Source organism: Anopheles funestus, chromosome 3RL, assembly GCF_943734845.2.
Source record: "Anopheles funestus chromosome 3RL, idAnoFuneDA-416_04, whole genome shotgun sequence".
Lineage (NCBI taxonomy): Eukaryota > Metazoa > Arthropoda > Insecta > Diptera > Culicidae > Anopheles > Anopheles funestus.
Window position 1 is genome coordinate 68,794,727 of NC_064599.1, and position 27,194 is coordinate 68,821,920.

A 27,194-nucleotide genomic window follows, 5' to 3' on the forward strand; every position below is an offset into this window, starting at 1 on the left:
TTAACCTGTGGTCGATAGATGGCACCAATGGCTACATTTTCTTCTTGGACGGCCATGCCCTCAGATGTCTGTGCCAGAAATTATGCGAGGAACCAAGTTCCTTACCCTGTTTCGGAAATGTAAAATTTTCCTCATTTTTGCCCCAAGTTTTGCCTATAACTCGGTCGGTATCCAACGGATCGCCAATCTTTAAACTGTGGTCGATAGATGGCACCAATGGCTACATTTTCTTTTTGGACAGCCATGCTCTCAGGTGTCCGTGCCGGAAGTTATTCGAGGAACCAAGTTCCTTACCCTGTTTCGGAAATGTAAAATTTTCCTCATTTTTGCACCAAGTTTTGCCTATAACTCGGTCGGTATCCAACGGATCGCCAATCTTTAAACTGTGGTCGATAGATGGCACCACTGGCTACATTTTCTTCTTGGACGGCCATGCCCTCAGATGTCCGTGCCGGAAGTTATTCGAGGAACCAAGTTCCTTACCCTGTTTGGGAAATGTAAAATTTTCCTCATTTTTGAGCAAATTAGCAAAATTTATAAATGTGATATATTTTCATGCAAATTTGTTGCAATGTGTTTCTTTTCACTCAAATAATGCTTTAAACTAAAAACATAATATAAAATCTGAAAAAAAAATTTTAAAAATTTTCAACTCGAAAATTTCATAAGGCTTACCCCTTACGTTTTTTTGGGAAATTTTGCAAAAAAAATGAAATTGATTTATTTTAATGCCAATTGGTTGCAATGTGTTTCTTTTCACTCAAGTAATGCTTTAAATAAAAAAAAGAGTGAAAAATAATAAAAAAAATCAAAATATTCAAAAAAATGAACATTTACTAAGGTTCATTTTTGCCCCAAGTTTTGCCTATAACTCGGTCGGTATCCAACGGATCGCCAATCTTTAACCTGTGGTCGATAGATGACACCAATGGCTACATTTTCTTCTTGGACGGCTATGCTCTCAGGTGTCCGTGCCGGAAGTTATTCGAGGAACCAAGTTCCTTACCCTGTTTGGGAAATGTAAAATTTTCCTCATTTTTGAGCAAATTAGCAAAATTTATAAATGTGATATATTTTCATGCAAATTTGTTGCAATGTGTTTCTTTTCACTCAAATAATGCTTTAAACTAAAAACATAATATAAAATCTGAAAAAAAAATTTTAAAAATTTTCAACTCGAAAATTTCATAAGGCTTACCCCTTACGTTTTTTTTGGGAAATTTTGCAAAAAAAATGAAATTGATTTATTTTAATGCCAATTGGTTGCAATGTGATTCTTTTCACTCAAGTAATGCTTTAAATAAAAAAAAGAGTGAAAAATAATAAAAAAATCAAAATATTCAAAAAAGTGAAAATTTACTAAGGCTCATTTTTGCCCCAAGTTTTGCCTATAACTCGGTCGGTATCCAACGGATCGCCAATCTTTAACCTGTGGTCGATAGATGGCACCAATGACTACATTTTCTTCTTGGACAGCCATGCTCTCAGGTGTCCGTGCCGGAAGTTATTCGAGGAACCAAGTTTCTTACCCTGTTTGAGAAAATGTAAAATTTTCCTCATTTTTGAGCAATTTAGCAAACTTTATAAATGTGATATATTTTCATGCAAATTTGTTGCAATGTGTTTCTTTTCACTCAAATAATGCTTTAAACTAAAAACATAATAAAAAATCTGAAAAAAAAATTTTTAAAATTTTCAACTCGAAAATTTCATAAGGCTTACCCCTTACGTTTTTTTTGGGAAATTTTGCAAAAAAAATGAAATTGATTTATTTTAATGCCAATTGGTTGCAATGTGTTTCTTTTCACTCAAGTAATGCTTTAAATAAAAAAAAGAGTGAAAAATAATAAAAAAATCTCAAAATTCTAAAAAATTGAAAATTTACTAAGGCTCATTTTTGCACCAAGTTTTGCTTATTACTCGGTCGGTATCCAACGGATCGCCAATCTTTAACCTGTGGTCGATAGATGGCACCAATGGCTGCATTTTCTTCTTGGACGGCCATGCCCTCAGATGTCTGTATGTCTGTATAGATGTCTCAGATGTTTCTATAAATATGCCAATCTCCTAAGGCTGTACAGCCTTAGGCTTTGTTTTTCAAGTAATATTGCAACATTTATAAATGTGATATATTTTAATGCTGCAATAAGTTTCTTTTCACTCAAATAATGCTTTAAAAGAAGAAAAGAATATAAAATAACAAAAAAATAAAAAAATACATTTCAACTCGAAAATTTCGTAAGGCTTACCCCTTGCCATTTTTCTGGGAAATTTTGCAAAATTTAGAAATTGTTTTATTTTAATGCAAAATTGTTGCAATAAGTTTCGTTTCACTCAAATAATGCTTTAAATTAAAAAAAGCATAAAAAATTTTGGTTTTTATTGCTTGCGGTATAATCGCACGGCGGTTTATGATACCTCTTTGGATGGATGCGCTCTTGCTTTTGAAAAATCATTTTTGATTTCGGTTTTTAACGGATGCATGCGAACGGCAATTAGCACTTTCAGCACGAAAGCACTGTGGCTTTCGGGGCAAAAAACGGGCAGTATCATCATTCCATCATTCCTCAATTAACCTAGCGATGAATTCCATAACAAAAAAAAAAGTCATGGAAACATTTTTCTTCCAGTTCGATAATGCCCAAACCACTAAAAAACGTCTGTGTACTTCTATCCAACTATTTTATGTAAAATTACTGTTTAACCTTGTCGCTAAGCTAGGGTAATATTTAAGCTTTATATGACAAACATGCAACGTTTACGCCAGCAAGGGTAGCTCTTTCGGTGTGGCAAAAAAACTAAACAAAAGTGATTGTGCGTTCTTCTTTCTATATTTGTTAATCTCTTATTTAACATTTGTATTTACACCGATACGCTTTGCTATTTATCCGAATCTGAAACAAAACAAAACACGTTTTAAAAACCATACGAATTCGAAGAAAAACTTGTAAAAAACTTACAGTAAAGCAGCACCAAGTAATGACGCTCCGGCAGATAAAGTTGACGGTAGCGAAGAGCCGATCGAACCGATAGCACCAAGCGGAGAATATCGCGAACTGGTCGGGCGTGAAAAGCCATCCGAAAATCCAACTAAAACAAAACATTAATATTTATCAAAACACATGATTTAACACCATTCTTAAATTTATAGGCACAACATTGTATGATTGATGCCGCCACGTTAATGAACTTTTCAACCACGCATAACTTGTGCATAAATTAATATTATTGACTATCGTAACTTGATGTCACGCAGCTTTTCTAGAGCCATGGAAACCGGTTCTTCTTTCGCGTGTGCGATATGTTTAATGTATTCGAAAATCTTAGCGTAACGTAAACTGAACATACCTCTTTCTCCAACAGGACCGGTGCTTGGATAGTAAGGTGAGTAAGCTGATGATGGTTCACCGTAATACGGGGGTTGAGCCGGATATTCCACGGGTTGTGCGTATTGGGGCCGTTGGTACGGTGTTTCATAGTACGGCTGATACTGCGGTTGTTGCGTGTCTGGTTGTTGATACTGGATTTGGGGGGATTGTTGGCGTACCGGCTTCTGTGGCTGAGGTTGCACATATTGATACTGCTGCTGCGTCTGTACCGGAGGCTGACTAACGGTAGGAGTCACGGTAGGAGTTTTTGCATCTGAAAATATAAAAAAAAAAACACTTCGGATAAATTCTCTATTGGCAAACAATTTCGCCTAGCTACTACACTTACTATTATTTCCATCAACAACGACGTAGTTAAGGTTTCCATCCTGTGAAAATTCTGCCGGCATAATTTCTATTCCGGGGCCGGACTTCACCATCGGAATAGCTCCGGTTGTGTGCACGTTAGTTAAAACCAAACTAACGATACAGGAAATGCATTTAAAAAAAGATGAACGCATCATCACTGCAAGAAACACGTTTCGAGCTCTTCTTCTGATACAACCTTCTGGACTAAACAAAATATTCAACTGACCGAATGATCTTCTCTAGCCACAGTTTTACCTCGAACAAATTGAATCATGTGTCACTTTCTATCGAAAACCGGTTTACGATTACGGCTGTATTTACACCTGATTATTCCATTTCATCGTATGGCAAAAATTGTATCAAAATAACAACATAAAGATTATTATATAATCTTATCCCAAACTTCGCAGTAACATATCCCAACTTGTTCTCGAAAAAAATCAGCTGTTCAAAAAAAAATCAATTTCTATACAAATATTTTGCGCGCATCAATAGTGACCACTGAATGAGTTATTCTCACCATAATGAGATGAGTGCACACTTGGTATTTTGCGATCTATTGTTATTGACTTATTTTTAGCACCTCGTTTTCAAATTGTATTTGATTTAAATGCGATTAAATCTCATACGGCGGACACATTTCAAGCAGCAATAAGCTTTATATTCGATAAAGACAGAATAAATGCCGACTGATTACTGTAACGACGCTTCTCACTAGCGTGAATCGTTTCGCTCGCGGTGAAATCATCTGACGTTTCCACTCGTTTGACATGTTTTGACGTTACCCAGTGACAGCAACAACTAGCATAAAGTTTGCTACGACGAACGAAGGAAAACATTCAACCCTAAAACGAAAAGAAATTTTGTAGATACGCACAACACAACGCAGACAAATAGAGAATATATTATTGTACATACTTTTTAGATTGTATCGGTTTTATCTAAAATATCGCTAGTGAAATCACGCTGCGATGCATGATTAAAACGTTCTTCCCCGACGGCGTATGGAGAATATGTCGCAGCTATCTGCTATCTAGGACGACAACGACGGCGAGTGAGTGTTTTGTTGTTATTTGGAGCAACAAAGCGTAGCTGCAGTAAATCGGTATCACGAATGTGACTCATCACGTTCCACTTGGAATACTGATACTGCTTCAGAAAGGAAGATTCGTTTGAGTGAAGGTTTAGCTGCGCATCAAGCACAACCGGGAAGAAAAGGGCGCAATGATCACACTTGCCCGCAAGAAGAAAGAATCGGGTAACGGAGGCAGTGGCGGAAACGGTGGTTCCACGACCGGAAATAGCGGTCCCCTCTCCGATGCACCGAAACGGATATCAATCCGTGAGTTTCTGCTCGTCAAAGAAGTACAGGAGCTGGAACAGAACTTACCAACCACCTGCAAGGTGACGTTCCACGATCCGAACGTACTGAGCGAGTTCACACTAGTCATCAGTCCGAACGAAGGATTCTGGTGCGGAGGTCGTTTCAAGTTTAGTATTCTCGTGCCGGAAGAGTACAACATGGCGGTAAGTTTGGCATGGAACGAATGGTAGAGAAACGTAAATTAATGGAAATTAATTCATTTGTAGCCTCCGAAAGTGAAATGTCTTACCAAGCTATGGCACCCGAACATATCCGTCGATGGTGATATTTGTCTTTCATTGCTCCGGCTCAACTCGATCGATGGTCTTGGATGGGCACCGACACGCCGCCTCAAGGACGTCATCTGGGGCCTCAACTCACTCTTCACCGTAAGTATTCGCCAGGGCGATGCGCTATTCTGCAGATGCGTTTCATTCTCTTGTCCTGTTGATTGTTTTCAGGACCTGCTAAACTTTGACGATCCGCTCAATATTGAAGCGGCGGAACAGTATTCCAAAGACAAGGAGCGCTTCCAGGCGAAGGTGCGCGAATACGTATCCGCATACGCGAGAAGATAATAATTCAAGATGTCCACACCCTTTCCATCCCCACCCCGAGAGACTGTGACCCTCCCGTTCCTGCCTCCGGGCTGGCCCTTGGGTACAAGCGAGCAAGAAGAAGAAGGGAACTTTAAAGAGAGAAGGGAAAAACATGTTGCAATATGGGGAGAAACTACAATTTCCTATGTTGCATGTGATCCATCTGAAATAGTATGGCCACATCCGAGGAAGTAGATTTGCACCGCAGCAATACACAAAATAAGTATACATTTAACCACAAGATCATATTATTGGTCATTAAGGACAGTTGAGTATAATCGATTGCTAAACATTCATTGACCAAACGCAGAAGCTTCAAAACCAACTAGTTTGCCAACAGCTGAAATACGAGAATACTTAAATGTTAAGCAAACAACACACTTAAATTGCTCAACGCAAGCAAACTCATCTCTTTCAAGTAGAAAAATAGCAAAGCTTGTTTCGAATGGTCGAATGTCGTTGTACAAAACAGTTCGATCAAATAAGCAAACCAGTGTTGTATTATCGTTTATCCATATTTAAACCCACCCAATATTTAACCAAGGAAGTGATCCATGCGACTTGGAAAAAGTAGTTCTTCCATTACACTCTTCTCTCTAATTCAGTCTCTCTCTCTCTTTCGCTCTCATCTGTCCCAACAAAAAAGGGCTCCAATTCAGATTTGTAATTATAATAATGCCGGTAATACTGATAATCGAATTTTCGCATGTAAGATTAGCAATGTCTAGTAAATAAAAAAAAGTTTAAAAACGCTGTGACTCTAAGAAGAAAACAAACGCTCTTTTTAACCGTCGAAAACAAAAAAAGAAAACATGAAAGCATGATAAAAGAAACACAACTTGTTACAACAAGTAACGTTTGGATACTTTTTTGTTCTTTACTTTGTTACTCAACGTGCTTTCACAACTCGCAAATGTCAGAAATCTGTTATATTTTCATATTTTTGTATTGTTTTTTTTTTTTTAGTTTTAATGCTTTGTTTTTTACACTTGCACTTTGCGCTGTTCACTCTAGTATAGTGTTTTTTTTTTCGTTTGTGATATTTGCTTGCTGTGTCTGTATCGGGGTAGTTTGATTATAAGTTAACTGTTTCCTTCCATCTTTTTCGCTTTTCATAGATTACAATTATGATTTCTTTCTTTATTTTTTTTTTGCACTAATGTGTGTGCTTTTTTCATGATAGTTTTACGGTTGATATTATTGGTAGCGACATGTTGCAGATATGCTGCGGCAACGCGGAACGAATGGGGGATGAGTGTATGTTTCGACATGTACATCATGCATCACGCATATGTACCGATCTTTCTTTTGGTGTTAAACCCAGCAATTGAACGTTTCATGAAAGTGGCGCCTTAAAATCTCCATCTGAATGCGTTTGAAAATGTGGACAAAGGGAATTCGGATGGAAACTACATTTAAATATATATATTTTTAACGATATCGTTAAACAGACTAAAGTAGTTTGTTTCTATAGCACGTGATTTCTCCGTGCTCTCATCTTTGTCAACTCCCATCCAGGTAAGTTGATCATTTACACCTCTTCGAATGTTTTTTTTCTTCATTCTATTAAAACAGTACATCTCTTTTGATACAAGGAACTCATAACGATGCCTTAACAATGGATAGTATAAATATCAAAAATTTTCTAAACACAATATAATCTATTCATATTAGATTATTTATTGTTGCAAACGCAATAAAAATGGAAAGAAATTAAACAAATAATTAAAAAAAACTCTATTCCAAGTTCAACGTTCAAATTTCATTGACTCAACACCTATTAGTACGTATCCCGAACAATAGATGGCGCTATAAATTTCATTTTCGTATGACAGAGCACAATCGCTTTCCCACAGAGTTGTTAAAATGTGCAGTTTAGAAAATTTGGACAACATAATTTCCATTTTTGGACAACATAATAAGAACGGACACCGTTTAGTTAAAGAAATTTAATTCCAGCTTAGGCTTTTGGTGCTATCGGCTAACGGCTTTAAGGCCAACGAATCCATAAGGATATAGAATAAATGTTGAGTGATATTATACTCTCTAGCAGTCCTGAAGATGGTGTTTCTCCCTTCCACGTCACATAATTTTCAAATTACACACCCCATTTTCAAAGCAAAATAATATTCACCAAATAAGCACCAGATAAGATTGACCTGGACTAAAACAAGCTTCCTTTTCTATATTTTCATTTCATTTAAACGGGCTTATTGCGCGGGCCAAGGTAGCTCCTGGCCTTACGACTGTTATTGTTTAGCCTTACAAAATAAGCGAAATCCTAATACGAATAATCTACAAACGAAAATTACACAACAATATTAATAAATGAACATATTATACAGTACCACGAAGGTTTGGTTGCATTTTCGTTTGCGATGTTTCTCTTTCACTCTCTCTCTCTCTCTCTCGCGCGCGCGCCTTCTCGTTCGATTTCTCTATCGACTATACGGCAGGATAAAAGTCGGTTTCTTAGCATGGTTAGCCCCTTTTTTCGCGAGGGTATTAATTCGTTTCGGGTTGAGAAAAAAATTCAACCAGCAATGTTTCTTCTCGTGCGTAACAATGTTCGCATACTTCCGTGAGTGTAAGTGGGTGTGTACAGGTGAAGTTATAAAATTCGTTAATTCATTTCTGCAAATGGTTGAGCCACAACAACACGTATTAGGAAGATAAGACGTTTTGCTAAAGAACAGTGTACTGTAATCCGGAACGATAATTGTAGGAAATTTTAAACAAAACGTAGTAATATTTAAAACAAAATTAAAGTTCCTTAACGTGCTGGTGGATAACAAAGTATAAATTTACAATTATTCGTGTAACTATTAAATGTTGTTTCATTTGTGGTTTGTTAATATTGAATCTGCTTGGTGGCGTTATTGTATCGATGTGCTTTATCGTTTTTTCTACTATATTTGATGCTTTATGCATTTTTGATTTTTGAAAGGAAAACCAAACAAATCTTAATACATTCCTCTCGTATGTGATGCCTTTTCAAAATATTTGCTCACATTGTAAGAATTTACAGAAATAAGATCCTTTATCTTTTCAAAGATTTCTTTTTCTAACTCAACTATCCAGCATCATTTCGATAAATTTCTTTAGTATAGTAAAGGATCAGAAAAGGGAAAAAATGGTCATTTCAAAGTTAATATTTTTCGTATTTCTTTTTGCAAACAAAAGCATTATTGAAGTAGAAAGAACTAAGCTGCTTAAACAACCATCATGCATATTGATGCCTGATTTTCGTTTCGTTTACGATAAATTTGTGTCTAAACCAGTCCAGCATGCTGCAGCATGATCTACTTTCTGAGCAAATTCTAAATCCTTCCTGCTTATCCTTCTCTCTATCCTTTTCTCATTTACAAAGTGCTCAGAAAAAAAACCCGCAATGAAACTGCTGCTCAACGCGCCCTCACGCACTCACACACAGGCACGCGCACACTACTATTATTATATATCCATAATGATCTACATATTATTAATTATAATTATTATGTGTATCACTAATCCTACGGTAGCTATGAGAAAATAATTGTTTGTTAGCCATCCATCGTTGCCTTCCGTTTCGTTTTGCTCATTCCCGGATCGGCCACCACTACTCGTTGCTTTCTCCTTCCTGCTCGGATGTCGGCTAATTATTTCTCAGCGAATTAATGGTTGTATGGTATAGCTTGAGCGACCCCATTTACAGTCTTTGATTTTAGTACATCGTTCTCGTAGGACATAATGGTTTCCGTACCATTCTCGTACACCCTGGAAAACATTGAAAACAGGAACAAAAAAAAAGTTCGCACAACGATTAAAAAAGGATCAATCATAAACGATTGGCGGAGGGCAACCGCACAATCCGCTTACTTTTTCGTCATCAACTTCTTGCCATTGACGAAGGTGGTCGAGGTGGAGGTACGCTTGACGGGACCACCGCCACTGTAGCTGTACTCGGACACGGAACTCATACCGCCCCGCTGTGCCATGTGCCCGTTGTTGAAGAAATCATCCATCAGACCGAAGCTCATCAACGGTGTCATGAACGGTGACGAGATGATGTTTTGCGGGTGCGAGTGTCGTTGATGGTGGTGATGATGCCCGTTGGTGGCGCCATTTGCCCGACGCGCATGCTGATGCGCAGGTTGACTAACTGCAGATGAGAAAGGATAACAACGTTAGCCTAAGAAACGAATGCTACACTCGGACGGATGGATAGTGCATACTTCTAAACAACTCATCGAATGGTGATCCACCGAAGAACTCTCGGAACACATCCTCCGGGTCGCGGAATGTGAACGGGAAGCCGAAGAACTCGAAATCGTCCATGCCACTGCTGCCATTGTGTCGTCGATGTCGCGTGCTTTGATGATATCGATCGGATCCATTGTTTATCAGACCATCCTTACCGTACTGATCGTAGATGCGGCGTTTCTTTTCTGTTGGTGTGAAAAAGGAAGGTAAAATTACAGAGCATTGTGGCATAACATTAAACAAAGAAAAAACACATTTGATTAGAGAGCATGCCCACATTATTCGCGAGTTAATTTGTTACAACCGGAAAACATGGTAACATTGATGATGGCTATAGTCTCCGCAGGTCGCTTTAACGCATTTTTGAATCAATACCAATGATGAAACCAATTGCTTATTGCTCTTCCACTTAAGCCAGAGTAAAACACCATTAGTACGACAGTCAATATCACACGAGATTAGTGAATTTTGGATTCTTAAACGCTGAAAAATCGCAACATATATACTGCCACATGAAAACACACGAAATCACCCTTCAGCGTCGTATAAATAAGGGTACGCAGTTCAATAAATGGATCATTCTGCAATCGCCACATGACCATGACACATGAAGTATTTACACGCAGATAAAACAAAATCAAGCAGCCGTAATTTCATGATTTTAGTAGTTAGCTCGTATTTGGATGTGAAAGAACAACCGGTAGTAGTATTTGTTTTGCATGCGGAAGCAAACAAACGCATACATATATATATACAACTACAACTCTACCAAAGAAGCGGAAAAACGGCGTCGTCTCAAAAAATCCTTTAAACGAAAACGTACGACTGCTGCTACTGTTCTCCCGGCCACCGGTCGAACCGTACCGGCTTCCGCCGGACCCGTAGCGATGATGATGGTAATGGTCATAGCCTCCGTTGCGACTGTAGTCGCGGTTGGTAAAGGCACTGTAGCTGCCGGTAGTGCCACCGGTAGTACTGTTGGTCGCACTCCTTCGCGTACCCCGGTTGTCGTAGATGTGTCGTTTGTATGCTAATGTGACAAAAAAAAATCATAACCCCTCATGAAAACCAGGTACCGCTCCTTAACCAACCACACTCACAACTCGACACTTAAATATCGATTCTTCTCTTTCCACCAACACGCGTCCAATACCTTCACCTGCCTTCCGTTTATTCCGCAGTGGAAATTGATTATAAAAGAAAAACTGCACCACTATCACAACTTACCATCGGACAGTACTTCGTAGGCTTCCGAAATTTCCTTAAACCGTCTGTTGGATTCTTCTGGATTATCGGGATTTTTGTCTGGATGCCATCGAAGGGCCAATTTTTTGTACCTAAAATAAAATGACGCAATCAATCAAAAATCTATCCACAACAATATTTTGTCAAACTACTGGTCACACTTACGCCTTTTTGATTTCAGCCTCTGATGCTGTTCTGGACACTTCCAGAACTTTGTAATAGTCCACCATTTTGTTACGGGTTACACAAATCGTACCTAAGGGTATACACGCACGTTACTACTGCTGCAAACTTCTGGTAATTTCTGGTTCCTCTCAATGCTGCTGCACTCAACACGCTCCAACTTGATTTAGCGATAATGATGCATGTCTTCCTGTCGCTGCGTTGAAAGTAATACACTCGTCCTCCAGCACACGTTGGCTCGATGTTAAATTCAAGACAGTTATTATCGACTGAAGAAAGCTCAACGATGGATTTGGGAGCTGAGCCTAATTATCCGCTCGAATCTGGTCAAAGAAATAGAAAGGGAGAAAAAATATGGATTACTAGATGAAATGAAAAGCAGCAATGTCAGATGACAAATCAAGTAGAATCGTAATCATCTTTTCCGAATATCATATTCAAATTGAAGAATCTTCCAGTACTAATTCTTCATCAATTATACAATATACATTCCAGAAGGCAAAAGTATGCATGTAAGGAGCACTTCATCAAATACGAAACTAAAGACCAGATCGTAATTTTAGTGACAAACAAAATGTAATGAATGAACCACAATCTACCGGTGTGAGTCACGCTCCTGATACGTCACACACAATCCGACCATATGGTTGCGATATTCAATTGAGGTTAGTGACACTGTTTCTTCACAGTTGGAGTTGTATGCTTTGCAGCATCCACCCACTAGCGTGATGCGGGGTAATATAACGCAACTTACACCCCAAAAACAGACGTCCTTCCGTTAAGTTGCGGCATCATTACCAAAAACCTGTCGAAACCTGACCCTGTGCACGCGCGTGTTTTTGTCCATGACAATCGTTAGTATTATTCAGAATCCGCTTTTGGAGTTCCAGTATTATTTCCTACCGCTGCGAAAAGACCTTCACAGAGATCAACGGAATGGAATCGAACGAACTGGTTGCTGAAGAAGCTACCACGCGCTTGTTGTGTTGCTTACACACAAACACCCGAGGCCAGCTATAACTGTTTATCCCAAACTTTTGTATCATCACCATCCGATGAACTTTGGATATTGGATACCGGTAATTAAACAAGTTCAGCGTGCTGTTCCGTTCCGGTCTAAAGGAACGACACGTGTTTCAATCTTCAAATCCAATCTGAACACTAATCTAGAAACATGTGACACCAGACATACCTAACATTAATTAAATTGCATTTTGGAAAGATAATAACATTAGGCAAGATACCATCAGATATACGTATTGTCTCCAACTGGTCCATGAAGAGATGTCGTTTCTCTATATTCGACCCAATCGATAGAGAAAGTTTTTTTTCCATTTGGTAAAACCCCCCACAGATAGCTTTTTGTTCAACTACATTTCGTCATCTCATTCAACTTCACTTCCCCGATCACGATTGACTTTTTCTTCGCGTCATTGATGGTGTTCCTTTCGTTTTAGTTTCCATCCACCGCAAACTCGTGCGATAAATACACTACGGGAGCATGACCACAAAGCGGTGTACATTTCGCACGTCACCAGAACGAAGATATGGCTACTGGCCCCTGTTAGCCCGTGTCACGTTGTGACGTTTGCCGTTCGGTAACGATATTAAGCAGTCATAACAACACGATTTCAAAAACCGGTATTTGCAACGGGATTGAACCTTTGGTACGTTCTCACCAGTGAGCGAGTGATGACAGAACTCCACAACACGATCGCGATCATCGTGTTCTGTTCTGCATCCTATCGGTTGCAATTCCAATGAAACAAGCGAAACCTAACCGGCCAGTCAAATGTCCGGTACAGTCTTTACTTTCTGTTTATCTTTTTACGTGAGCTTAATGAGGCCACTCTCGGAGTTACTCACTCGTATTGCTGAGCGATTCACTTACTTCTTCCGAATCGAATTTTTTATAGGATTGGTTGCGAATGTTTACGAAATTCCCTCCCAGAAATTCCCACCGTACTACGAATCACCAACGATCATCTCGTTGGGATGAGTCACACACGTTTAGTTTTTCCTTTCCTCAAATTTTACCACTTCTCTGCACTACTACTCACTGCAGCACAATATCACCGTACAATTGTTGGCAAATAAATCCATAAACGCACCATTATGAAAACCTCATGGTGAACATCCGCTTGCGTTTCAGTACACGTTGCGCGATCGAGAACATTTAATTACAAAACCATCCAACCAGTTTCACTTCTTTTTTGGACGTTGGCTTCCTTATCAGTGTCACGCAAACACCCGCAGCTGTCTTATCGGGCAGGGAAACGATAAGGTCTACATTGTACGTGCGAATAGTAGTAGGAAGCTTTATACCATATGTACGCAACCCGCTCAACACATTAGCACGATCAGTATCGGGCTGATTGTATGTTGGCAGTGTGCACTGTGAGAAGAGCGTTGATTGGCTAGTATTCTTTTGGACACGATTTGACCCAGACCTAGTATACACACAGCACACAGGCTTAATAACTATGATCCCATGTGCCGATAAGGGCTTCATCTCAGCATTGCAAAGAATTTACCTTCCCGGACCCAGAGTTCCTGATCTTTGTCTCTACGTTGGAGGTTTATTTTGGACATATGGTAGACTGCACTGACGTTTCATCTCCACTAACAATCCACAAACTATCTTTCAGTAAAAAAAAACAACTCATTGACAAAGGGTTGGCTGAGAAACTGAGCACATTACATCACAATGTACAGTGACATTGAAACACTTACCAACAAACTGCAAAGCACATCACAATACTCTCGCTCACAGATAGTTCAAACACTTCGAGATAATGGTAAACGGCAAACGATGCGTTGCGTGTCTCTCAACGCATTACAACTTGTTGGTCAAGAAAATTATAGCTGTTGCAATGCAGTAGAGCTATGTTCTTCGACGACAACCCTCAGTCAACGCTGGTGCAATGTTCAACGTGCATATGGATGATAGATAAGACGAATTGCAGCTGATGAATTATACACCATTGCTCATCAAATGCACTGATGAATCATCTCCATGTGAAGTTCCAGCATTATCTAAAGGGAAATACCACGACGAAGTCACCAACACTAAACTATCGAGTTAAAAACGACTATATCTTACGTACTGCTTGAAGCTTTTAGAGAAAACAGTAACGCGAACTCTTTAAAAATCAATGGGGCTGGAAGGTTCACAACACCACTTGAGACTAAATATTTTTAACATCCCCTCAGAAAACATTTAACGATCTTTCCCTTCTAAAACTATTATCTTCGACACATTGCAAGAATCTGCAACTTTTCTTTGCACGTTGGACAGTGACCCTCTTCCAAGGAAACTTGGATTAAAGTCGTAGTACGCGCGGGCGTGCACAGAAAAAAAGCTTAGATGAAACAAATGGGAGTTCAAATGTCGCTGCATAACTCCTCAACATCCACACCAAACTTCCTCAGACTTGCACAGCCGTAGGGTTAGTAAACTTTGTAGCCCAACCAGCTCAACAAAACCCCAACAAACACACTTTCGTAAAAGCCCATTTAGCGCGTCTTGCGAATGGTGGCCGTTGCCTTTTATGTTGGGCCGCGCACATAGTTTCCGCAACTGTTATTGCTCACGATTAGCACGCAGTCCGTGCTGTGTTGTGGTGATGTTGGGTTACTAAACTTAAGACACCTTCCTTCTTTTAGCCGCGCCATGTATGTGCGGGGGCAAGATTCATGGAGGCTATTGCTAAATTGCCATATGCGAAACAAATGTGCGCGTGGTGGTTCTATGGCAGTTTCGGGCAACACCATCTCGGAAAAAGAGCGGTTGCGTTTTATCGACACGAGCGAACGGGTGGGAAATTGCCACGACCCTTATGTTGCATACACCTATGCCGCAGACATTGGCATCCGATCGAATGGATTAATATGTTCGAGGCGGGAGAGGGTAGAGCTTTTTGTGCATTGCATACCAAAACTTCGTACCAATGGACGAGGTACCCCCGTTTGCAATTGCATGCATGCCTGAGACTGTGCATTACTACGATTTGAAACACTCTTATCCGCTTTGCCACATTCCTTCGTGCTGAATTTTCAGCTGCCCTCCGGGTCTTATTGCTGCTGCTGCTGTCTTGAATGCATAAAACCGAGATACTTTGCAAGAAAAGTGCAAAGTTCCGCATGTCGCCCGAAGGGGCAAGTTAAATTCACTGAGGTGAAATTGTTGCGGTGTACAAGATCACTTGACATTGGCCAAAGGAGCAATAGAGCGCCTAACCAATTTCTGGCTTTTATCGTTCTGAGCTAAAGCTTTCTCTTGTAAATTGTAAGTGGGCGTTTTTGAAACTTTTACATCACCATTGATGTTGTTTAACCTTTATAGCAAGACACATTTAAGGCTGGTAAATAATGACTGTGTTAATACTACATAGTAAGCAATATAAATTATAGGCCCACGGAGGAGTAGCGAACGACTATTATGTGCACATGAAAGACAGTACATTAATTCCAACAAATTCTTCACAGCTACGCAATCTTTTATGCTATTGTCAATGCACATTGTGACATGTCTTCAATTATGCTGCTACTGTCGCGCGGAAACACATTATAGAATGAGGACAAAGGCATTAAGCATGACATACCCAAGGGAATGAGAGATACGATTCGGTACCACCTCCAAAGACATCGGAGGTACAGTAATTTCGTGTCAAACAATGTAACCACCATGTTAACTGAGGACCGGTAGTTTGCTTTCTAGACTGTGAGTTCTTGTATCTTGGAATGTCTCACTCACCATGCACTGACCTATCGACGTAACTTCCCTTAATGGATTGTACGATACATTTAACCACAATTCTGACTTCTGGAGCCTAGTGGAGTTTCTTCAACCTTTCCACAGAGTAGCACATTCTAGGTATTGAAGAAATTTTAGAAAGGTCTCCATGGAGCTTGCAATGTGGAGCTTTTATCTTGACGAAGTTTTTCAGGGTATCCAACCACTCACAATAGAAATGTCCCGTTATCATTATTACGCACTCCTGTGACACCACTATTCAAATACATGATAGTGTTTAGACTTTTCCTTGACAGAAAGCCACCCACCATTCCTCACAACATCTTTCCGCTTTCGTAATCGCTTTTCCCAACCAAAGACCTTTGGCCATTGTTTTCCTGTTTGTAAAGAAAAACAAAGGCAAAAAAGCCATTACTTACCTACTGCTGAACACTTGGTGTCCCACAGTGCGTTCGACAACCTGGGAGTATCAATCCACGTCAGGTAGATGAAAACTCACGAAAAATTAAGTAAGCACGACAGGCTTCTTGCTTTTGGCAGCATTTCAACCGCCAATCTTACACCTCCGCTAAATGCCACACCTATTTATCTTTCCTCCCAGCAAAAAAATACACCCGAAAAACTTACGCAACACAGACTTTGTGATGTTTGCGTTATGCTTTAAATTATCAACCGCAGGAAAGTGTACGCCTTGCGACATGCCCTTTAATTTCTTTTTCGCTTCCAGTGTACGCGCCACAACCGTCACACCACAAAAGCTACTGGAAGTTTAAAATTCAATTTCTACCAAGGTGCTGACAAACGACCCCGTGCCAGGCCGGACGGCCTTCTACACTTCCTACCGCAGTGTGTGTCTGCCGTGTGTGACTTAACCCCTTTTTTCATCAATTTTTTTTTTACTTCATTTTGCATTTGTTTATGAAATGCGGCCCCATTAGTTTCATGCGCGATTAGACACTTCCACCGGATGTCCGATGGGTTTTGCTTTGGCGTCAGGTCTTGCCTGTCAGACTCGGTCTGATATGGAGTAGTGTCACGTACGTGTTCTTTCTCTGCCACTCGTGCATGACATTCTAGTTCTAGGCGGTACATGGTGTGGAGTAACCAATTGCCCTCTGAATGATAATTAAGTTTAACCATTAAAAAAAAATAACGCATACAACACGCGAAAGTGTGTTTAATCATACAAGCGAAAATAAAGTTTTGTAAAAGAGCTTGGATTAAAATTGCTTTACGTTATTTGTATCTACAGTTATAGAAATATTCTAGTTTACATTCTATTTAATTTAATTGTATTTAATAATATTTTTCTGTCAATACAACAAATAAAAGGAACTACAAAAATCAATTCCAAATAACCGGTCCTATAGTGCTGTGCCTCGGTGGTTGGTCTTCTACATCGAAGTTTTTTTTTTTTTTTACCACTAAACAAAAAGTACAAAGTTTTATTTATAATTTATAATTACTAAAAACTAACCGAATATTCATAGAGAACATTAAAGGTAAGAAAACAATCACAATAAATATCTTAAAGTGCCCCTGCAAATCTATCACACATAATCTCTACATTCTGTTTACAGTAAAGAGAATTAATGATACCTTGTCCAAACAGGTACGAATCGCGGAAGATTACTTACAGAGGATTATAGCAAAATTATAGACTTCCCCCAGGGGAGAAAAAATTCCGCCCTGATCTGGTAAAGTCTCCCCCTTATTTACGTGGAACAAAATCTCTAAAGAAGACATTATTGCACAAACGAGATGGCCAATAATCACATAAACCATTGAGCAATGGGTACTACTACTGCGGGCAGTCGACGGTGGATTAATGTTCTTTCCATCTCGCTGGCATACAGCAGAAAGCTGACGGAAATAATAATTATCAACAGATCGTTTCAATATAATCCAATATTTACCCCAGCTGATTTGCAGGTTTAAGCTGATTGAAGTCTTGCAAGTCTCTTCGATAAGCTTATCCCACGCGAATGATTTATTACACCAAAAAGATTCTCAAAAAAAAAAAGAAATTCCTGTGTCACGCATCGCAACTAAGAATAAGCACGAACCTCGTCAATGAGTTTGCTGTAGGCTAACCACTTTAACTGTAGTGAACGTTGTGCAGAAAAAAAACACCGAAGCCATAATAATAGGACCATCACGAACTTGACCCCATGTTCGGTTTTATGGCAAAAACCCCAGTCTTCTGCATTTTGTAAACCGCGGGTGCACACAAAATACCTTCACAGTTTAGTAATAGTAATTTCTTTGCACAATTTAGCTTCCGGACAATCATGAACGAAATGGGTGGGAAAATGGTTTGAAAAGAAAAACAAACCGCTTCCGCCCCAACCAAAGCGATCGATTGTGGCATGAAAAGTGAAATAAAAATTTAATTTCTTCAGCACCACGACAGATCGTGCCGTTGTGGTAGACGAATAACTAAAACGCCCCCACAACTCCTAGCGAGATTCATCATTCCTTAAAACGGTACCGCCAGCAACAAAACTATTAGCGCACCGGAAAAAGATGGAGAGAAGTTTTGCCGCCTTTCCATATACAAAGGTACTCGATCTGCCGCGATCTGGGAACAACATAGACGATGATCTTTCAGCACGATGCGATGCGACTGGATTATGATCGTACTACCACAGTAAACTATCTTGATGAGGATAGGGAGAGGGAAATAAAACACCACACAGTATATATACAGAGAGAGAGCATCTTTTGGTTGCGGCAAACGCAACATGATCACACACTTGGCTCACTTCACAAAGATGCGACGAATGACGACGTTGCGCACCTTTCCCGACAATCATCCCCGGAGACGATAAAGATATCGTTTAAATGAAGATAAATGGTCCATTGTGTTTCGATTGTTGGAACAATCCGTTTTGTTTGTATGTATCGATCACGAGCGAAACGACTAATCGATGCCAATTGAACTAAGATGTACCAAGGCATAACACTCTACCAACAGACTCCTTTCGGCGTGTCACCTAGACTTGACGTTGAACGCCAAGAAGTTGACATAGACTAAGCCCCATCAGGTTTGAAGATGTAATCCATAGGAGTATAACGATACACCTACATCAATTTCAATCATTAGACTACACTGCCTTAAAAAAAGGAGTGCAAAATCTGATCTTTACATTAACCGAACCTATAAACCACTCAAACGATCAATTCCGGCGCAACGAACCCAACATATCGCGATTGTTGCAAAATGTGCTTCGTATTGTCGCCGTTGTCACAATTGAGACACACCGGTTTGCAAATGTCGAGTGCACATCCAACTGCTTCGGTTTGTTTATTGAAGTAAATCAAGGCCAATCGGTTGCATTTGTCTCGTACATGCTGGAGAGTGAAAAAAAACACCCCATAAGGGCCTGTATTTGCACAAATTGTTTTAATGTTCACGCGGGCTCTTGTGTGTTCGTCTGTGATTGCAACGAAAGGGTGTGAATTGATTTAATGTTTCAAATTGTTCGGGGCACGTCGCTTCGGGGTTTTTTTTGTTTTGGTTGCTGGAGCCAAAGGTCACAAATGCGTTACGAAATAATGGGTACACTTCAATGTAAACAGAAGCGCGAAATGAATCAACGCTTTGATAAAGCAATTCATTCATTTTATGCAACTCCAAATGGGTTTTGTCACAAAGAACTTTTGTGTGTGTGTTATTTTTCCCCCTCTCGTATGAATTTGAACAGAAAACAGAAATTCTTTAATGTTTTATTCGTCTACGGTCTATTCCTCCACTTAAAGCGACCACGTGCACAGAAACAACGGATAGAAACGATAGAACCGAATGTTTTACCGAATGCTGTACTCGACGCGAGTTTGTGCCTAATTGATTTGCGCACAAAACCATTTCCAGTGTTCATTTATTTGAAAGTTTTCCGGTTTTTATTTTTTTTTCTCGTTTCATATGTTAGGTAAGGGTGTCTGTTCTCTCTTGTAGCGTGTTGCTGACTCATGCAAGGAATTGTTCGTTACTTTGGCTGACGCAAATATCTTCGAGGTCAAATATACGATTAATTTTATTATTTTGAATCGTACCATAGTACCACATCCAACTTAAATTGCATTCCTGAAACGAAACTGATACATCTTTTGCATCTTTTGATGTTAAAATTAATAATAATTTTGAAAATAAATTTATGATTTGTTCATATATCTTCACAACAGATATGTTTACATTTTTTATTACCAGAACAGGAATAATATGACTTCAATAAATGAGAGTAAACGTTTATCATTGCCCCCGAAGTCATCGAACACGCATCAAAAGGATTAATTTAAATTGTTCGAATTACAGCAAACCATACCACTCACAGCAAATGCATCTATCAGATATTCGACAGATTAAATGGCTCACAGCAAAAGAAATACCAACGCGCATCGCATATCAAGAAATATAGTTGCAGGAGAAAAAGAAATCCCAAGAAAGACTAACCACATAAATTGCTACCGTATTTCATTCGTCTATCGGCTTCCTGACTGTCTCGGTCGTGACTGGTGACGCGTGCCGCGGGAAATAAATAATTGGTCGAAAGAAGCGCACTGCCAAAGGGGTTTTACTCTTTTTTCTCCCCATAAGTCATGAAACGGGATTGTAACGTTTCCACATGATGATGAACGATATCATCGTGAGAAGTTAAACCCTTTGGGGAGCTGGAATTAGGAGCATCGCTTTGGAAAACGCTCAAAATTGTATTACTTCAATAGCACAAATTTCGAGCGATCGTTTTTATCTAACATCACACCCATCTTAAACCTTTCCTACTGTGATTTGTGAACAAACATAATCAAAAATTAGCTTTCCGAACGAGAAGATTGTAATCTTCTTAGGCCGATTACAGCCCCATCGTACCACCGAGAGTTCGATTGCTTCCACACGATATCGGGCTAAGGTAAAACCTTTATTTTCCCTCCCTCTTTGGGGGGGGGGGTTAATTTCCCGGCGATTGATGAAGTCTATTAAAGGCAATGGGCCACCGGTCGGTCGGCTTCCAGAAATCCTACCGACGGCCGGTGATCATCAACAACAGAGAGCTACTTACACTCCATTATCCGCAATAGCACCATTGCTATCCATCTATCTTTCTATCTATCTAGCTTTCCGCTGATTGCTTTCCGTACCTTTTGCAGACCCAAGAGAACGAACGTGCACAGGACGGTGTGAGCGAACGAGTGCGCGCGCGCGCGATCTACCTCCTGGGCCAATTGTTGTGTTTTTCCATGACGGACATCGGCAAGGCATGCTCCGTAGCGAGGTGAGCGCATCGAGAAAGTTACGGACGAACTTTCCCATGCACTTATCTACGTCGCTTGCGCACCCACGATCAATTCTGCACCACGATGGGTGTAAGGGTGGTCCCGCTCCGCACGATAAATCCACACATTTCCCTCGCTGTGTTGGGCAACCCTTTCAGCATCTTGCCACCTACACCCGTTCCCTTTCATCTCAGTGTAAGAAGCAACCTGTACTAAAACTCATCCACAAACCATTTCCGTTTTTGCGTTTACTATGTTTACTATGGGCAGGTGATGAAAAATCGAGGTCGATCGCGGCGTGCGCACACGAAAACATCGAACCCGGGGCGGGTGGAAAAGAAAAACGAATTGGCTACAAAAATGCATTTTGCAAAACACGTGCATACACGCGGGGTGTGCGCGCATTTGCGATGCATTTTCTTTCCCTGAACGTTCAGTAGCAGCATCGGGGATGGAAGTTGTATTGTGCATTTATGGGCTGCACACAGCTTTGGGTGCACCAAGCATAGCTCGGGCGCATTAGGAACGAAATCCTCTACCTCTATTGGTGGGAGAAATTAAGAAAAATAGAAAGATTTAAGCGATAAAATGATCGCCTGCTGTCTCATTACAGTCACGATGTGGACAGATGAGAAACGACTATTAAAAGACATTAAAAGCTAAGCAATTAAATATCGGTGTGTACGACCACACCGCTTCAGATTGAAAGAAAGCATCCAGTAATGTTTGAAGCAACTCGGAAAAGGTTCCGCTATCAATGTTAGATGTCTATCATAACTTGATAAACTGTTTTTTTGTTTTAGTTTAACGATTATCAAACGCTAGCAGAAAGTATTGTTTTATAAGACTCTAGCTGATTAATTGATTCTTTTTCTTTGTGTATGTCAAAAGCTATTTCTATTGCCAATTTATGTTCCTTTCCTGAACCCCAGAACAGATGACAAACCCTTAAAGCAGGCAACGTTTGGAGAAACTATAATTTATAGCTACACAGCAATGCAATTGTCTTGCAAGTGTGGCTACTAGTACAAAGAGTATCACGTTTGGCACGAAACAATGACCCACATAAATGGAAAGGAAGCGCCGCCCTTTACATGCCGACTAACAATCGAGCGGGAATAATGGTACCGCGATCGAACGTGGTCAAGTGTTTACGTCGGTGGTAGCCATAATAATTTCCGGTGACAATTTCAAACAGCATTTTGTTCGCCACCCATCGAATTCCATTAATATGGAAGGTGTCATTTGGGATGAATTAATGGTTCGCCAATAGATCCAGATAAGCAAGAGTGCTTTCATGCCATTTGCCAGTGCTTTGTAACATCATTCGGTTTCAAAAGCATACACGCATCTCATTCTACCAAATAAATATGACTGGTTTCTTCTATGTGTGATTGCAGTTCACCAATCAGAAAAAAGTCTAAAAAGAAAAAAATCATTAAAAATCATTTAGATTGATTGGTTCGGCAATACTGCCGAACGCTAATAATACCATTAAATCCTTACGCTCTTCATTTTTGTGTGTCTCCAAGAGCGATCAAGACACTTCCAGCTGACATTAATTGCAAAATAACATCAGGAACTGTTGCTTTTTTATTCGCGATGAACGTTCTCCATTCCATACATTATTCATCATCCTGTCATCTAATCCCACCTGTGAAAGATACCAAAGTGCACGAAAAGACACCACAATTCCCGGGAGATAGGAAAAAAATGTGACAGCTTTCTCTTCTATCTCATCACCCGATATTGGGGGCTCCCGGGGACGTGCGTGAAGATGAAAAATTGGGCATGAAATTAAGAGCTTTGCCAAATCGTTGCGCTCACAGCGAAACACATTTCCCCTGGATGCAAACCGCCATAACATTCAACGCTGCTGGATGTGTATGGATGGATGGAGATGTTTTCCGCACTAATGAACGGGTGGCCTAATCATCATTATTATGTTGATTCGCTCAGGAAGGTCTTACTGTTGGTGGAAGGTCTCCCGCAGGTTATTAGAGTTTACCAGTGACTTTAAGGTTCCGGAAATCGACACTAATGCACTCAAGTGTTCCACACCGGGTGGTGGTGGTGGTGAGAGCGATTTAAATCGCTATTAACTATTTAAAACAACTCGGTGCAGTTTGCTCATATTACAATAGGTTGTACACATTTTTGCTATGTTTTATTCATTAGTAAGAAATATTCCTCTAATGAACTGCAATTTATACAAAATCCAACACATTTTCTGTGCGAAATTTTTTATTTAAACTCTTTTAAGGGGGTAGAGTATGCTCTGCAAGTTTAAAAGGTTTCTTTTAACGATTTATTTGGCATATTATTAAAATTTATTTCGAATATTCTCGAACCCTGAAATCACAAACTGAACCTAAAGGTCCTAACACATTCGGTTCCAAAGATGTAAACCAAAAAACTACGCAGCACCGCAGTGGTATTGAACAAAAAAAAATATTCAAAGATTATATTTTCCACGTCCCCAAAAATGTACTACTCCCTTTGGCGAAATAAAACAAAAATTGAAGCTGTAAGTTAATTAAGAGATATTCTACTTCTATTCTTTATTCCAAGAATAGATAATCCTAATCAACATTTTCAACCTGTTCTTAAGTGTTACAGAAGTATTAGATACATACATCAAATGTAAAATAACGCATATCAATGCATCATATTATCACTTTAATACCAGCCTACCAATGTTTGCCCAAACACTTTAAAGAGAAATTTTCCTCGTTTAATCTTGTACCATCCCCGACTGAGTCGTCCGAAACTCCATAATTGATCATAATAAATCCATCATCATCATCATACACTCCAAATGTACACTCCATACTCATCACACTACAGGATGGAGGAGCAAGTTCAACGCTGACCACACAAAACGTTCCCCGTGGAGAGTTAGAAAGAGTTTCCCAAAAGTACCAAGAGACCGTGCGCATTAAACGCAACATCACGCAGCCCCAATTATGATCGATCAGGTCGGTCAGGTGATGAACCCTTCAGCTCGGCTCTCCATGGCGCGGTTTCCAACGTATCTTCCTCGTTTTTCCACTTTCAACGGCAGCACTAGAGCTGTCCGACATGGTTAATTATTTTATTCACATTTACCTTCATCTCGTAAATCATCCCGACACGTTTGACCACAAATGGCAACATAGGGGTAAAGCATGTTACGAGAAAAAAAGGAATAAAAACCCATACAGGTTGAGGTGCCAGTGTCCTGACCTCCATCAAGTTCCTGTGGGTGGCATTGGTGGTTGAGAGTCACTTTCTGCCCGCGTGTCATGCATGAGAAGGTGGTGTGATTTTACGATAGAGTTTTACGGTGCAATATCGCATAAAATAACGGAACAAGACACCGGTGAACGTATGTTTCACGTGTACGTTTACGCGCACAACGGATTTATGTGATAGTCTTGGGAAACAAATAAATGTACTTTATGCTCCGGTGCATGGGAGGGTTCTTGGAGTCAGTTTCGGAACAGAATTTATAGATAGCTTCAATATAAAAAAAAATTTCACATCACTACTATCCCGTCCTCCATTCCCGATGCAAATCACGCTAACGTACCATGTGAATGCTAGCAACGATATAACAGATAAAAGATAAAGAAATGATAAACGATCATGCGAGAAAATACAACAAAGCTAACATATCTCTCGCGATACAAATCTGACTGACTGACCGACCGACCCAATGACTGACTGATCTAAACACAGATCATGCTTTCCACAAAGCTGGTTTTCCACATTGTACCATAGAGAAAAAAACTGCATTCACTATCAGCTCATCTACTGTCGGCAAGCAGCATCTCTCCACTGCAAAACAATCTCAGCAATGGAATCGGAAAATTGCAAGGTCACCGCACTTCTCTCTTCCTCTCTTCCCATCAATATCATCGTTTACGAAGCGAAGGAAAATGAAAACGGAAAATCGGTAAAAACATAACCTCAAGGAAACTCAGTGCAATGGTTGTTATGGACGAGAGATAGAGAGGGAGAAAATACAAAGCACAAAAAAAGGCAGAAACACAAGGCCATAATAATTAATTAACGATGCACACCCACCCGGTATGACGGAGAGGAAGGCCACGTGTGTCGAACAAGCGTTGAAAAATGTTCAAATGAAAAAGGAAAACATATTGCTTTTATGTTGCCTCCTTTTTTTCTTTGTTTGTTGCATTGCTTTATTTGCTTTTTGTTTTTCTTTTAAATGGTTCATCTGCCAACGGGTTGTGCGCCGCATGTATGAGCAGATCAGGCGAACTACTCATTGGAATGAAAAATAAATCGGCCTTGTAGCGTGTTTGCTTACCGCCCAATCGGCAAAACACAATAGGTGGAATTAAATTAATGTGTGTTCAATTCGTGTGATAAACACACATTTCGTATCACACGGCTGAAGTGAACTTCATCACAAAGTAAACAAAATTAATAAAATTCGCAATACCTCAAATGAATTCTGCTTTATTCCCCTTGTAGCGAAGGGCACGTACGCGGCACATTCATTTTTTTCCCATTTAGCAAAATAGCACATCCCTTGTAAAGTAAAGGGATGCTTCAAAAATTCCGACCACCTGGATCAGCTGTTTGAAAGCGAACCAGCGGACGGGGGGAGATTAAGAAAAGGACACACGGACCTATCTTTTATAATGGGTTTGTCAGCATCAATGCCCTCACTATACGTTCACTGGACATTATGCTCCCCAAGACAAGGAAGAAAGAACGAGGCGGACCGATCCGCTCTTGTTCACCGAACGCTGTGTTCCGCTAGCGATGCGTAAAACCAACATGAATCGAATCGGAGGTTAGAGAGAGAAAGATAGTCTTGTCGCTCCTGTCATTATCGTACAGCATGCGGTTTGCATTCAGCCAGCTGTGCAAATGTAGCATTATTTGCACGTCAATATTTTCGTTCAATTATTTACATTAAAACTCACGTAAATTAATGAAAATAGATTTCTGAAATATTTTTCCTTACAGTGGCTGACGGATTTTAACGTGTTGGAATGCTTTTGGATCATCATTTTACCTGTGAAATAAAGAAGAAAATAAACAAAATTATTTAAACGGTTTTATTGTAAAAAGTTAAGAGTTTATATGTAATGTTATTAGTATAATGCTTCCCAAAGAAATTAACCATTTCTCTTACAACCGTTTTTCCTTTATTTGTTTAATTACAATAATTGCTGTCGCAGTGAAAATGAGGAAACTATTTCAAAGGAGAGAAAAAATACATTAAAATCTGTTAAATGACTCATCCGCTAATGCTTCTGTACTTCAAACAGCCTTAATGCTAAGATTATTTGTCATCCCTTCCTTTGCTCTTACACCCTTATGTAGCCTGGTTTTGCGACCCGGACCACAACACTTTGTCCCGGGTAAACGACAAAACGATTGACATGCGCCGGTAATCAAAGGTGATGGTGAAATGTGCTGTGAACATTCTTACAGCCAGAGGTGTCTATTCACACTGATGGGCTAAGGTGACAGCTCCTGCCAGAGTGTCTCATTAAAACATCTTACTTTCTACAGTAAGCCGTCACCGCTATTCGCTTCTGGAAAAGCGCACCAACTACAGCTGATCATGAGATGAGACTTTTGTCTGTTTTTTTTCTCTATGTTGATGTACAATTTTAACTCTTCAAGGATCAGTGTCATCATAATACTCGCTGGGACAGAAAATAAATACGACCTGCAATCGTGTCGGCTCAATAAAGGTGCTTGTTACGGTAAAATCCTCCCCAACAAACAATTAAAATGATAATTCTTCTTCACTTCGTCACGCAAAGGTT

General features: G+C 39.8%; 3 protein-coding genes and 1 non-coding gene across 18 annotated transcripts in view; 1 reads left to right on the forward strand and 3 right to left on the reverse strand.

Moving 5' to 3' along the window:
* Positions 1 to 2,812: 2,812 nt before the first annotated feature.
* On the reverse strand, positions 2,813 to 4,547 carry LOC125768662 (DNA translocase FtsK-like). The gene is made up of 4 exons (XM_049436662.1): positions 3,718 to 4,547; positions 3,349 to 3,642; positions 2,961 to 3,090; positions 2,813 to 2,894 (listed from the first exon to the last, which is right to left on the reverse strand). The coding sequence occupies exons 1-4, from the start codon at positions 3,890 to 3,892 to the stop codon at positions 2,885 to 2,887; spliced, it is 609 nt and encodes a 202-aa protein (XP_049292619.1). The 5' UTR covers positions 3,893 to 4,547; the 3' UTR covers positions 2,813 to 2,884.
* LOC125768663 (NEDD8-conjugating enzyme UBE2F-like) lies at positions 4,521 to 6,475 on the forward strand. 2 transcript variants are annotated; one of them, XM_049436664.1, is made up of 4 exons: positions 4,521 to 4,602; positions 4,663 to 5,264; positions 5,328 to 5,489; positions 5,562 to 6,475. In XM_049436664.1, exons 2-4 carry the CDS (start codon positions 4,962 to 4,964, stop codon positions 5,676 to 5,678), a joined length of 582 nt encoding a protein of 193 aa, XP_049292621.1. In that variant the 5' UTR covers positions 4,521 to 4,602; positions 4,663 to 4,961; the 3' UTR covers positions 5,679 to 6,475. The 2 variants fall into 2 exon arrangements, with proteins under 2 accessions (XP_049292621.1, XP_049292620.1); XM_049436663.1 differs by having other exon boundaries at positions 4,538 to 5,264.
* Positions 6,476 to 7,853: 1,378 nt separating this feature from the next.
* LOC125768657 (dnaJ homolog subfamily B member 6) overlaps positions 7,854 to 27,194 on the reverse strand; it is a 69,783-nt gene continuing 50,442 nt past the window's right edge. For 8 of the 14 annotated variants that reach the window (XM_049436646.1, XM_049436644.1, XM_049436652.1 and 5 more), the window contains exons 4-9: positions 11,352 to 11,692; positions 11,169 to 11,278; positions 10,711 to 10,971; positions 9,914 to 10,126; positions 9,558 to 9,840; positions 7,854 to 9,455 (exon numbers count right to left, since the gene is read on the reverse strand). In XM_049436646.1, coding sequence (XP_049292603.1) covers positions 9,353 to 9,455; positions 9,558 to 9,840; positions 9,914 to 10,126; positions 10,711 to 10,971; positions 11,169 to 11,278; positions 11,352 to 11,416 — 1,035 coding nt within the window. In that variant the 5' untranslated portion in view covers positions 11,417 to 11,692 and the 3' untranslated portion in view covers positions 7,854 to 9,352. Of the gene's footprint in view, positions 9,456 to 9,557; positions 9,841 to 9,913; positions 10,127 to 10,710; positions 10,972 to 11,168; positions 11,279 to 11,351; positions 11,693 to 13,235; positions 14,048 to 14,102; positions 14,267 to 27,194 lie in introns of those variants that run through there. The other 6 variants (XM_049436657.1, XM_049436655.1, XM_049436656.1 and 3 more) reach the window with 6 other exon arrangements.
* Positions 25,956 to 26,121, reverse strand: LOC125772511 (U4atac minor spliceosomal RNA). Its single transcript, XR_007419540.1, has one exon. It is a non-coding gene; the product is annotated as a U4atac minor spliceosomal RNA (small nuclear RNA).

What these genes read in the sequence shown, in the direction of transcription:
- LOC125768662 (XM_049436662.1), bottom strand. Translation starts at nt 3,892, where the DNA reads ATGATGCGTTCATCTTTTTTTAAATGCATTTCCTGTATCGTTAGTTTG. An exon ending in CGTTGTTGATGGAAATAATA is followed by an intron (nt 3,643 to 3,717) that starts GTAAGTGTAGTA and finishes TTATATTTTCAG; the next exon opens with ATGCAAAAACTCCTACCGTG. An exon ending in CGGTCCTGTTGGAGAAAGAG is followed by an intron (nt 3,091 to 3,348) that starts GTATGTTCAGTT and finishes GTTTTGTTTTAG; the next exon opens with TTGGATTTTCGGATGGCTTT.
- LOC125768663 (XM_049436664.1), top strand. Translation starts at nt 4,962, where the DNA reads ATGATCACACTTGCCCGCAAGAAGAAAGAATCGGGTAACGGAGGCAGT. An exon ending in CGGAAGAGTACAACATGGCG is followed by an intron (nt 5,265 to 5,327) that starts GTAAGTTTGGCA and finishes ATTCATTTGTAG; the next exon opens with CCTCCGAAAGTGAAATGTCT. An exon ending in GCCTCAACTCACTCTTCACC is followed by an intron (nt 5,490 to 5,561) that starts GTAAGTATTCGC and finishes GATTGTTTTCAG; the next exon opens with GACCTGCTAAACTTTGACGA.